The sequence below is a fragment of the Euprymna scolopes genome, chromosome 5, assembly GCF_053919585.1.
Source record: "Euprymna scolopes isolate OS-2025 chromosome 5, ASM5391958v1, whole genome shotgun sequence".
Classification (NCBI taxonomy): Eukaryota; Metazoa; Mollusca; class Cephalopoda; order Sepiida; family Sepiolidae; genus Euprymna; species Euprymna scolopes.
This window is the reverse complement of record NC_136486.1, coordinates 109,823,854-109,837,401: the sequence shown is the minus strand read 5'-3', so window position 1 is coordinate 109,837,401 and position 13,548 is coordinate 109,823,854. Positions and strand designations below refer to the sequence as shown.

At 33.9% G+C, this 13,548-nt stretch overlaps 1 protein-coding gene across 1 annotated transcript in view; it reads left to right on the top strand.

Annotated features, from left to right (window-relative positions):
- LOC145276951 (protein Wnt-4-like) overlaps window positions 1–12,739 on the top strand; it is a 580,043-nt gene extending 567,304 nt beyond the window's left edge. The window contains exon 4 of the mRNA XM_080128466.1: window positions 12,135–12,739. Coding sequence (XP_079984592.1) covers window positions 12,135–12,596 — 462 coding nt within the window. The 3' untranslated portion in view covers window positions 12,597–12,739. The remainder of the gene's footprint in view (window positions 1–12,134) is intronic.
- The last annotated feature ends 809 nt before the right edge of the window (window positions 12,740–13,548 follow it).

Sequence of the window (13,548 nt, the reverse complement as noted above, 5' to 3'; positions counted from 1 at the left end):
AATGTAATGTGAATAAATTCCTTTTTAATCGTCAATTTAGATAATCTATCCCTTCCCTTAAGCTTAAGCTTAAACATAAAAAGTCAAGGACTAGTTGTTAAAACTGGAATAGAAAGGAACAAGATATTCTAGTTAAAGATATAATAAATTTATAACTTAAAATATTGAAGCATTAAAAATTGATTATATAAAGTTAAATTGTATTTTAAAAGAAAATTCATAATGCTGCAATAGTTTAAGCTATAAATTTATCATATATTTTACTAGAATATCTTGTCCTTTTCTTTTCTAGTTTTAACAACGATTCCTTTACTTTATATGTTTAAGCTTAATCATATTACGTTTCATGCTCGCATTTGTTCTACTGCAATCCAGGATTTTTGCAGGCTTTCAGTAAATTCACTTGTTCTTTGTTTAATTTCAGTCTTATTTTTTTCGCACCCATAAACATAACATACGCGTACACATATGTAAAACTGTACGGTACTCGTCTGCTTTCGTTCTCTCTGTTTCACTTGTTACTTCTCTTTTCGCAAGAGCGGTGAATTAGTAGCAACAGTAGTCGCTGAAGCGACGTGGTTCCTATGGAAACTAGTCAGAGAAAACGTTGTTCACCTCCTTTCGTTGTAATAATGATTTTGAACACTAGTAAATTCATAATAACTTTTGCATACTGAACGAAAATAAAAAAAAAAATATTTTTTACAATATAGCTGAGTAGGTGATCTATAGACTGTAATAATTGTTTGACATTTGCTCTAAGAATAAGTGAGCAGTGAAGCTTTAAAGCAGTTCTAAATGACTAAAACTCCCCCTTAACCATATATCCAAGCACTAAGTAAAAATAAAATAGATAAACCCCATAATTTATTATACCATACCTGTTCATACTGAAACACTTCTCATAATATTCTGTGGATCTATATTAAAAAACCTTGTTAAACTTTGTGACATATTTCCATTCTATGGAGGTCAGGCGCGAACGAACACCCCATAATTTTATTATATCATATTTCTTCAAATTGAAACATAATTATCAAAGTATACTTACGCAGATAGATATGAAAAGTCTTTATTAAAGTTTGTGCCTATTTTCATTCTATGGAGGCCAGGCGCGAACGCATATCCCACAATTTTATCATACCATCCCTATTTAAGTTAAAACATACTTATCAAAATATTATTATGTACATCTATATCAAAAACACTTGTAAACGTTTTTTTTTTTTAATTTTTAAAATTTTTTATTTCCATACTTTGTGGACCAGGTGCGAACGCAGACCCCACAATTTTAATGAACAACCGTTCTGCCAGATCAAACATACCCATCCCTGTGTCTCGATACATCTTCTAACATTATATGTAATCAGTTTTTTTTTAAATAGTCAACCATATAGGAACCTATTCGTGACCACACACACACACACACACACATCCAGCTTTATATATATATATATATATATATATATATATATATATATATATATATATATATACAGCATATCAAATTATTAACGCGTTCATGTTTTTTTTAAATATTTAATGGAACGAGTGAATAAAAATCCATGAAACTTTAAAAAAGTGCTTACAATACTATTCAGCTACTCCAGTTAAAAAATAAAAGTATTTAAAGCAGTATTAGCAAAACTATGTCAGAAGATATGAATATCTGTTGATTTTAGTGTGTCTAGTTATTAACGAGGTTGAGAAAAAACACAATATACCCATAACTTATTTATTGAAATAATATTCAAACATTAAATGAACTAGGATAAATCCTTAGAACACAATAACTGCATAGCAATTTCTACGTTGACATAATTAGTAGGGCATGTGCGATCCTTTTTTATGAATGACTTGTAAAAGACGTTGGTTCACAGAAATAGTCAAATTTATGATTTCGTCAGCAGTTATTCCTTGCGATACCTCTTGGAGAACATCCCACGACTCATCCCACAACTCATCTTTGCTCTTAAGCTAGCATTATACTCCAAAGCTTCTCAGTTGGGTTCAAACCTTGTGAATTTGAATGCCACTCCATCTTCCGTCGTCCAGAGAACCCCAGTTGGGGAAAATACTCTTTGCTTTTGTTTGCTGCATGCGAGGGAGCATTATCATGCATAAAAATAATGGTTCTTCTAAACGTCAACCTTTGTTTCTTCAGCCATGGTTCAAAGTGCTCCCTCAGAAGTGCTACGTAAGCATTTGACGTCATTTTTACGCCTTCGGGGACTCTCCATTGGTCCACTAAAGTACCTCCGATAACCCCAGCCTAAATCATTATCCCACCACCACCATGTTGACGCTTTAAACGCTGATGACGATGCCGTCCATCTAGGACCAATCCCTTGCTCCAGCCATATGGGACATCAAGAGTGACATGCACTTCATCCGTGAACAAAACTTTGGAAAAATCCGTTTTGATGCTGTCCTCTGCCCATTTCAATCGGTTTTGTATGTGATGTTGCTTTAATGGAAGCTTTGTCACTGCTTAACAGACTTTGCCACTTCTTTCAAACGACGACATCGAGTACTTTTTGAGACATTCTTCAATCCGGTTTGGTCAAAGACTTCTCAACTTGTCTGCCCAGGGTTCTTAACAACTTCACGTTTAATTTGGAGTAGAGAACGGCGTGAAACAACTATAGATTTACCTTCATCAGCTCTTTTATGTACATTTGTAAGATCCTTGACAAAGTTTTTCACAGTTTGATGATACCTTCCCATCATTTTCGATATTTCGAGGGTAGGTTTAACTTTTCCTAGCTGTTCAATAATAGAACTCAAATAGTCTGTGATTTTCTCTAAGCAAACTTCACACAAATCTTTCGCATCTTCAGATTCTTGCGAATAATCATGTGTACAGTTCACGCAGACATTAAACCGTGTACTTATTGTCTCTATAGACACACAAAGGTCCTTATCCATGAAATTCTTTACTTGGCCAATCAATAATAAATTTATAACTTAAAATATTGCAGCATTAAAAATTGATTATATAATGTTATATATTGAATTTTAAAAAAATTCTTAGTGCTGTTGCGGGTTTATGCTTGCACCATTTGTCTGTACGCTCAAAATGCAGTCGTTTGCACAATTCCCAGTGCACAGCACTCCCCACTTGGTCACGCCTGTTTCTGTATTCCTTTTGGGCCAGTTTGCTGCATTCGCTTACTATATGGTTTATCGTTTCGTCTCTTTGTCCATATAGTCTGCATTTGCTGTTTTCGTGTGTTTTATCGATCCTTGCTTTGATATGGCCAGTTCTTATCGAGTTATCTTGTGCTACAGTTATTAGAGATTCAGTTTCTCGGTTTATATATCCTTTTCGCATCTGTATCCAGATGTTTTCGTTATTCTCATCTTTTGTCATTCTTATGAATCTTCCGTGGAGTTGTTTCTCTTCCCATTTCTCTTTTCTCGTTTTGTCGTTTGTCTCTCTGTTTTCTGTTTTGTTGTTTTTTTCAGTGTCTCTCGCTGCCATAATTATCCTTTCAGAATTTTGTATTATGTATTTTTCTAGTTCTTTTTTCGTGTCCTTCACACAGTCTTCTGTGCAGATCAGTCCTATCCCGCCGCTTTTCCTTCTCACGTAGAGTCTGTTAATATCGTCCTTTGGGTGTAGTGCATTATGCGTGGTCATGAGTTTCCTGGTTTTCTGGTCGAGTTGTCTCAGTTCTTCTTTTGTCTACCCTATAAACGGTCCAGAGTATCTTACTAGTGATACTGCTCATGTATTTATACCTTTTATTAGGTTTCTGCTTTATAATTTCGTTTCCAGGAGTTTTCTTGTTCTCCTGAGGTATTCCTTTCCAATTTTCTCTTTCATTTCTGTTTCTCTGATGGTGTCCGCTTCCAGAATTCCAGTATTTATAGTCGTCTTGTTCCCCTAGGACTCTCAGTTTTGTTTGGTTGGGTAGTTCTATGCCTTCTGTCGTTTCCAGTTTTCCCTTTCTTATAACTAGTTGTGCGCACTTTTCCATTACAAATTCCATTTGGATATCTTGGCTGAAGATCCTGGTAGTGTTAATTAGTGTCTCTAGCTCCTTTTCGGTTCTTGCAAAAAGGTTTCAGATCGTCCATGTACATCAGGTGGTTCATTTTTTCTTCTGTATTGGAGAACTTGTATCCGGCTTGGCACTTTCTCAGAATACTGTTCAAGGGCATCATGGCTATGATGAATAGTAGTGGTGATAGTGAGTCTCCTTGGAAGATGCCTCTTTGTATGTTAATTTCTGTTATTATTATTATTATTATTATTATTATTAGTATTATTATTATTATTATTATTATTATTATTTCGTTTTATTCTTCTTCTATATGTATTATATACTATATTAGCGTGGGTGTCCGGCGTTGCCCAGATGTTTGAAGGTGTGTATTGAGCAAAAATTAGAATAAATATGGTAGTAGGAAGGCAGGCTCGAAACTGTATCGCTAAGAAGGAAAAGAACGTAAAAAAAAAAAAAAACGTGACATCTTTGCTCTTGCACCCATCGTAAAACCGAAAGTGACGAACGTCAAAATTAAGGCTAGTCAATCGAAAAAAGCAACCCCTCCTTTTAGAAAACTGCCCCGTTGAAGGTGTAGAAATTAATGTTTTTGGCCAATTCTTCGATATTTGTCGTCAAAAAGTTCGAAGTTTAAAACGATGCCGGTTTTGTCACGTTTCGACGCGTCTGTCGAAAGTTTTAGGCAGACATACATACATACATACATACATACATACAGACATACATACTGTTGTGGGGTACAAATCACCCCTATTTGAATGCTTAGTGAATTCAACCAGTCCTATGAATACCACTGGTTTCAGAGACTAAAGGGAGACATTCATACCATGTTTAACCGCATGCTACGAACACGTTTCTCTTATACCATTTTAGTGGCTCGTGTATTCTTTATGATAAATACATATTATATTTTATACACTTTACACTACTTGTGTTTTCTTTCATTTGTGACCCCTAGCACGGGTCTACAACACATACATACATACATACATACATACATACATACATGCATTTAAACAGACATGTGAGATTTATATTATAGATGTCTATATTTCTTTACCGGTCTTACTTAATACGGGTAAAATGTAAATTTCCTTAAATATCCTGAAAAAACCGATACAATTACAGATTCTATTCTAATTCCTGATTCGAATATAAGTACCGAGAAATTTCTAATTATTTGATTAGATGCTTAACGCTTTTTATAAATGTTCAAATAAGGGGGCCTATATTGCAAGTGTATATTTCCAAATATTTTCTAAAATATTTTTATTCTAATATAATTAAAATGTTTCCTTGTAATTTACTGAAAACTGAGCGACGAGATTTGCTTTTCTTTTAAAGCAAAGCCAATTTGCATTTGTTCGTCGTTAATGCTATTTGTAAATTTTGTGAACAATTAAAGAGAGTGGACGATTGGTATGCAAAATAAGACACCGCATAGAAACAGATTAGTCAACAAAGCTCGTACCAATATTTTAATTATATTAGATTTTCTTCGAAATTTTATTCTACAAACTTATTTATCAGATTGGACAAATTCATTAAATTTAAAAACCAATTATACACCAATTTTAATTAATTTTTTTTATATTACCTCCAAATTTAAAATTAAAATTAAAACCAACTTTAATTTAACATTTCAAATCAATTCAAACATCAAAATTAAAATATATTTTTAAAAAATGCATGTTAAAATTATATTGAAAATGTAAATGTAGTCATTGTTTTCATCTAGCCTTATTAATAGTAAATTATACTAAAACTTTATGATTATATTCCTCTTTATTTTTAGCTTTTCAATATGATAATTTTTAGATAAAATAAAAATAAAATTAAAATTTAATAAAATTAAAATAAAATATAATAAAACAAAATAAATGTAAATATAAATAGAAAAATTAAATAAAAATTAACTAAATTAAAAATGAAATATAACATATATATAAATAAAAAAATATTTTTTTTTGAATTCAGGTTTCGTTTTATTTCACCGTCCCAGTTTACGAGTGCTCGCCTTCTGTGTATACAAAATTTCAGGCATTTGCTCCGCACATCTTTTTCCTGGGTCATAAATTAACCGTAGAATTTGGTAATTTCTCAGCATTGCAAAGTGAGCATTGTTTCAATTCTGGAAAGTATGAGGGTTTCTGTTCAACTTTTATTTAAGCTCCCACACGTGGGTTGCTAAGGCTTTGTTACTACTTGTTTTTTGCTCTAGATGAGCTTATATGTAAAAATGTTCTTTGTTTAAACGAACCTTGTGTCATTCCAATGTAAATTTCATGTTTGTTTGTAGATTAGTCAGTAATGGTAGCTTCGTATAAAAGAAATTCAGCCTTACAGTTGCATTCAAGTGGGCACTCATTTTTGGATCTGCAAGAACAGCCTGCGTTTATTATCTTTTTTGGTTCTCTAGAGATGATGGACTTAATCGATGGTGTTTTCGACTAAATTACTTTCACAGTGTTCCTATTAAAGATTTTATGTGTTTGTGGGAAATGTTTATCCAGAAGTCTTAGGAAAAAAATGCCCTACTTTAGTTTTAGTAATAAGTTAGAACGGGGGTAAAAACCAAATTATATTTCGCTTCTATTTCTGTTTTTATTTTTTATTTTTTCTTGTTGATTATGAGTCTTTTGGAATTTTATGTTCTCGCTAAATCAACTTTTATGGACTGCATCGTTATAATATGGCTCTGCCTGTTCGAATACTTTGGCAGTCGAAAAAAAAAACTTGATATTCTTTTGCTAAAGTTTGTTTCAAAAAACGAGATTTGAACGAGATCTTGTAATGTATGTTTCCAATTTTGATTATAAAACGGATGAATATCGGCTGAAGAGAGCTTAATATGGGTATCTAGAACAGTGCCCTATTATCAGGATTGAAACTGACGGTACCGATGACTTATCTCATCTAAGCTGTCTGTAAATAAAAATATAAATAATAAATTCTTATTTTCGGATTTTTTAATAAAGCACTCCGCTGGAATCCTTTTTTTCTAAAAACTATAACTAAGTACACACACACACACACACACACACACACACATATATATATGTATATATATATATATATATATATATATATATATATATATATATATATATATATATATATATATATATGTATATGTATATACTGACTAGTACCAGATGGATGACCATTTGGGAATTCTAGGCTCTCTCCGCTTATCCGGGCATTGTTTTCAGCCAAATTGAATCTCGAATTGCCACTGGTATTCAAGAACGCCGATTCAGGTGAGGCGTGGTTGGTGACTGCACAACTCTTGCTACAAAAATTCCACGCGCATGTACACAATGGGTACCCATAGTTGTCAAGACTGAAAGAAGCTACTATATATATATATATATATATATATATATATATATATATATATATATATATATATATATATATATATCCCAAACCTCTAGCCTGTCTGGAGGGGAGACTATAACTTGTTGCTATGATTTCAAATGATCTGAAATACCAGCAAGAGAGACTTTATTCCAAATATTTCTCATATGTTATATCTCCCCTCTTTTGGAAATAGGGTACGATTATCTATAGCTCCAGTATCAAATAATCTTTGTATACTGTGAAATATATTTTATGCATGAAAATCAAAGAGGGGGGGGGGTCAAAGTTCAACGATTTGAGACCTGAAAACTCTACCAAACTCCTCCGCCAATTTTTTTTTAGTTTTTTTATGATATCATGCACCTGAGAAGGGGTAATTTTTAGATCATCTAGTGTGGCTTCTGTCCGCAAGGGAGTGGTTTGCTGGATCCTATGAGGAGTTTTTGAGAAAACCAACTGGCAAGCATGCTAGCATTCTCGGCCGCAGTGAAAACAACCTCATGATTGTTGAATATTGGGAGAATTATTGATTGCCCATTATTTACTACACCGTTGTAGATTTCGCAGAAATCACGGGTTCCTAATTTCTGTGCTTCGATGCTTCTGTTGGTTTCGGTATGTTCTCTCTTAACTGTTGCTATTTCCTCCTTACAATTATTCTAGCTCCTATAAACCTTTGCCTGTTTGTACTGGAAGTATGGCGGTTAAATCTGGAAAACGGGTCAGAAACGTAGTTGTCTGTGATAGGGAATGAGATATAGAGAAGCCATATGTTATGCTACTAGATGCGCCTGAGTAAGTAGAGAATCCAAGCCAATTACTGTGATGGGCATTGAAGTCCCCAGATACATGTACTTGTGCGCTAGTATCGAGGGAGAGTGTTGTATCTATGCTGTGTTTCTCTTAGCGCTAAGATATTGCTAGAAGCAATTGTTCAACATCATCTAAATTCGTTCTAAGCCCGCGAATATTCATGAATAGAAGTCTCGATTGGTTTTGTTTTAGTTTAAACCAAGTTTAATCGTAATTTTTGATTGCACTGACATTTTATTTTATTTAAAAGTTTCGGTTTTAGGGTGAGAGGTGCTGGACAAAATAGTTATGTAGAATACCAAGCATGCAACACAAATAGACTATCGACCGCCTCCTCATCTGCAGGATTGTGACCTCGGGAAAGCCTACCAGTAATGGGTGCAGGTTCTCTTTCTATTGGAGACATGCCACTACAACCACCCCGGTATTATACAGCTGATGATTGAGCAGCCACGCGAAGCTCTACCAAAGAGTTAGGGCTTCTGTACTATCAGTCGGAAACTGTCAATCCGGTAACCTCAAGCCATCAGACAAAAGTCAACCCAATCCAATTGCATTGGCATAAATGGTACTCAAGCATTCCCAAATGCCTGGTTTTAGGGGATGGGATCCAACGGGAGCAAGAAACGGCGTTCATTGCCCTAGTCAGGAAACTAGATCGACCCCTGGGTGTTCCTGTCGAGTCCCTGTGCTCGTACCTCTGCGCCTGGTTAATAGGCAAAGGAGTATGAAAGCCGCGCGATATTTACTCCTTAAGCCTGCTATTTTTTTTATACATCTCTATTAGTATGTACAGACCTCCTAGGTCATTTATTTACACAAAATCCGGAGATCCTATCGTAAATTTATAGGGATAATCAAGAAAAGACTACTTGTTTAGTGAAACTAAAACCTCCCTAAATCTTGGGTGTGTTTTAACCTTGAGAAGTTGCGACTGATTAGAAGAAAAAATTAACAAATACCTAGGAGTAAACCATGTGTGCTCTTTCTGTATGAGTTGTAGTGTGTTTTTCTCATTTTGTTTTAGGAAAACAAAGCTTATCCACGAGTGTGTTTTATCCTTGATAGGTGCGACTTAAGAAAAACAAAACTTATCCATAAGACTAATCACGTTTTTAATTTTACGAGTAAGCAAAGGCCACTTTTTCTAAATAAGTTTTAGTTGTTGTTTTTTAAGTGTTTTCCTTTTCAAAAAACAAAAACAAAGTGAATTTGAAGTTTTCAATAAGTGTGAATACAAAACTTGTATAAATTATAAAAAGTAAAATTATTTAGTTTTTTTTTTAATTATTATACTTCGTGATGAAGCCAAATTTGCCGGACGATAAAAAGGGGGAATATTTTCGTGTGACACTGGCCGGAGCTTTCTAGCAGAGCTAGTTTTTCGCGATGCGAAAATACGGCTAAAATTTCAACCCCCTACATAAGATATATATACTATTATAGAGACTAGACATCGCCCGGGATTAAATGATGGTCAACCAATATTTCAAACTCATACCGTTTTACTGTCATTAAAATCAATGAAATCGCCCATTTCTACATCAAATCGATTGCCTGCTAAAGTTAGCGACCCACCGCGGTGCACCAGGAGAAAGCGTCACATGCCTTCCCGAAGTGACATAGTCGACAGTATATTCTAGTCTACATTGCACTGTAGAGAACCTACTGGTGATTTTATAAAATTATTTTTATATATAATGGTTTGAATTAAAGATTAAAATCAAATTAAAGATTAAAGTCAAATACCATGCGTCAATTGGGCTTTAAACGGAAACATTCATTTAGAACGCGCCCCTGTCAACCTACTGTTGATTTTATTCGTCGAGCTTTTCGGCTTGTGTGATCATGAAAACTTCCCAAATGCACTTGTGATGTTATGTTATGTAAGGTGTTAACTTTGGTCAAAATCGCGTGTTCCTTCCTTTATCTGATTATTTCAGTTATCTATATTTATTGGAGACATTTCCAATACAAAACCTATCTAAGAACACTGACAGCCACATAAAGTACCTCCGTGTAAAATTTCATGAAAATCGACCAGCCGTTTACTAGTCCATAGGGAACAAACTCAAACACACCAAATTTCTTTTATATATATATATATATATATATATATATATATATATGTGTGTGTGTGTGTGTGTGTGTGTGTGTGTCACGTTGGAACAATAGTAACATCAGCAGCTTTGAATGCTACAGTTTATGGTTTCGATTCTAGCTGATGGCAACTAAATACTTCTTTATTAGTCTTGAAATCACGACTCTATAATAATATATACAAAATTTGCACAAAGTAAAATATCATATTTTAGCGTATTTTGCACCTAGGCACCCCCACACTATATATATATATATATATATATATATATATATATATATATATATATATATATATATATATATATATATTCAGAATTTTAGAGAAAATATAAATATTACGCTCTCATTTTGAAAATATTTTCTTAAAATAGAGCACTGCTGAAATTCTTTTTTTCAAAAAATATAACTATGTATATATATATATATGTGTGTGTGTGTGTGTGTGTGTGTGTGTGTGTGTTTGCATATACCATACATATGTACATATACTAGTCTACCAAAGTTTCTGAATTCTAGATTATGTGCGTAAGTATGAATAAGAGTCCATAAAACATTACAAAGATTTTCACATACAAAAGACACACCAAACTATTGAATCATTTATACAGGTTGTGGGTGTCGGAGGTCAGCCGAGCCTTGTTTTACACTTGAGTCTATCGCATTCAATTATCTTTCAAAAAGCTACCATAAATCTTGCACTTTTTTCTTCGCTTTCCAAACTGTGTCAGCGGTTGTTTATGAGAGCGTCTATCGTTTGTTCCGTTGGTATGTCCGCCTGCATTAATTTTCAAATCAATTTTCGCAACTATTTGTTCGTAGGTAGTTGCCCCAAGTGCACCTGCCATTTCTATTCGCTTTGCTTACTCTGTAATAGCATTTGAGTTCTGTGTAGGTTTATTATAGACTAGCTGAAGTACCCATCATCATAACCAACACCATCCTCTCCTATTTCCCTTCTTCATCCTCATCATTAAAACCACTAATACTACAACTAATATCTCCTTTACAACTGAGTAATCTTACATGTTGCAGACATGTACAAACAAACACACACACACATACACACACATATATGTATATATGTGTATTATATATTTATATATATATATATATATATATATATATATGCTGTTGTCCTAACCCTACTTATAAATTTAACGCATATTTTGTTTGCGTCTTTAGTTTGTTAGTAATCTCTAAATTTAACACCTACTTTTCTTTGCTTTCTTACATCGTTATTTCAATAGCAACTCGTAAATATACCATACTTTGGGATAATTGCGTCAAATCCGGAGGTAATTCCAACTAAAAAGAAAAGTTCTCTTTATATGCGTGGCTGCCAAAAGAGCACTTTTACCCCGGACTTGGCGCAATTACCCCAGTGTACGGTACACATTTTCCACGTTGCAATTGTAATCTTGAAAGCAATATCTAAATTCAATTCCAATTTTCTTGATATCTTTTGTAGCCGTTATTTTGGAAGCAATCTTTATATTAAACTATCTTCTTTGTATTTTTACGATCGTTATTTTGAGAGCAATTTCTAAATGAAACACCTATTTTCTTAGAATTTTTTTTTCTAATCCTTATTTGGAAGCAATCTCTAGATTTATTTCGCATTTATATTTCGTTTCCTTTCTTTATTTTTTAATGGCTATTTTGAAATCAATCTAAAGATGTGTTTCTCCAATGTTTTAAACATATACAAATAAACAATATGTAAATTTGAACCCCATTTTTCCTGGGTTTTTTTTTTTGTCCTTGTTTATTTCTTATATTTTTTAAAAGCTATTTCTAAAAGTATTTCTTTCTCTTTTTTATCATTCGCTCTCTTCCTCACAGGCTGTTAAAGCAAACATCAAACGTGTTTGCAAGTGCCACGGTGTGTCCGGTTCATGTTCAGCGCGGATCTGTTGGCGTAACATGGAAAACTTCCGGTCGACCGGTTCATACCTCTTCAAGCGTTATGACGGTGCCAGTCACGTGAAAATGAGTCGAAAGAAGCGTAAGTTAAAGCCGGTCAACAAGTTCATGAAAAAACCCACCAAGAAGGACCTCATTTATCTGAAACAGTCGCCAGACTTCTGCCTGAACAACACTAAATACGGCTCGCTAGGTACGCGAAACCGACGCTGTAAGCGGGACAGCAACGGATTGGACGGCTGCGTCCTCATGTGCTGCGGCCGGGGCTTCCAGACCATACCGAGGGTCATCACCGAAGATTGTGAGTGCAAGTTCTATTGGTGTTGCTATGTATTGTGCAAAAAGTGCACTCACAGAATGGACATGCATTACTGCAACTGAGCAGGCGACTTTTAGAGGAAAAATAAATAAAATGGAGGGATAACCCTTTCTGGTCGGCTGAGGGTGTCGCTCTCCATGGGAAAAATAATAACTGGACTGTATTCAAAGTCCTTACAAACCTGCGACTATAAATACGACCACACAAAGGCACACGCATACAAACACTTGCACGCACCCCCCCCCCACACGCATGCACTCGCGCATATATGTATATATATATATATATATATATATATATATATATATAATGTGTGTATGTGTGTGAAAACATCGTTAATTCCCAATATTTACCCACGCAGCATCAGCCGTATAGCGCAATGGTGAGAAGCCTTGACTGCTATTTGGGCGGTCGGGTTTCGATCCTGGCTTGAGGCAGTTGCCTGTCTAGCCGCACTGATGAGCTATGAAACTGCGAAACAGTACTGTATTTGGATGACTATATATATATATATATATATATATATATATATATATATATATATATATATATATATAATCATTTAGACACATATACTAGTACAATACGCTCACACACATAAAATAAACATGTACGTAATGACGCATACAAATGCACAAATACACAGGCTAACACATATATAAACGTAGTGACGTATAGTAATACACAAGCAGGCACGCTCATCAATAAAGTGACATATACACACACATTTCCACAAAAGAAATGCACACAGACAAATAATGAAAAAACGCCAAAAACCAAAATAATGTGACCAATATATAAACCGTAAGAAAAATAAATATTGAAAACTAAAGAATTGTTTTCATGGGACTATGTCTATTTACACGGTTGCAATATATATATATATATACATATATATATATATACATATATATATATATATATATATATATATATATATATATGCAATGCTGAATGCGAAAAAAAAACAATAAAAGAAGAAACAAATATGTAGAGTTTGACAAACACTATTTT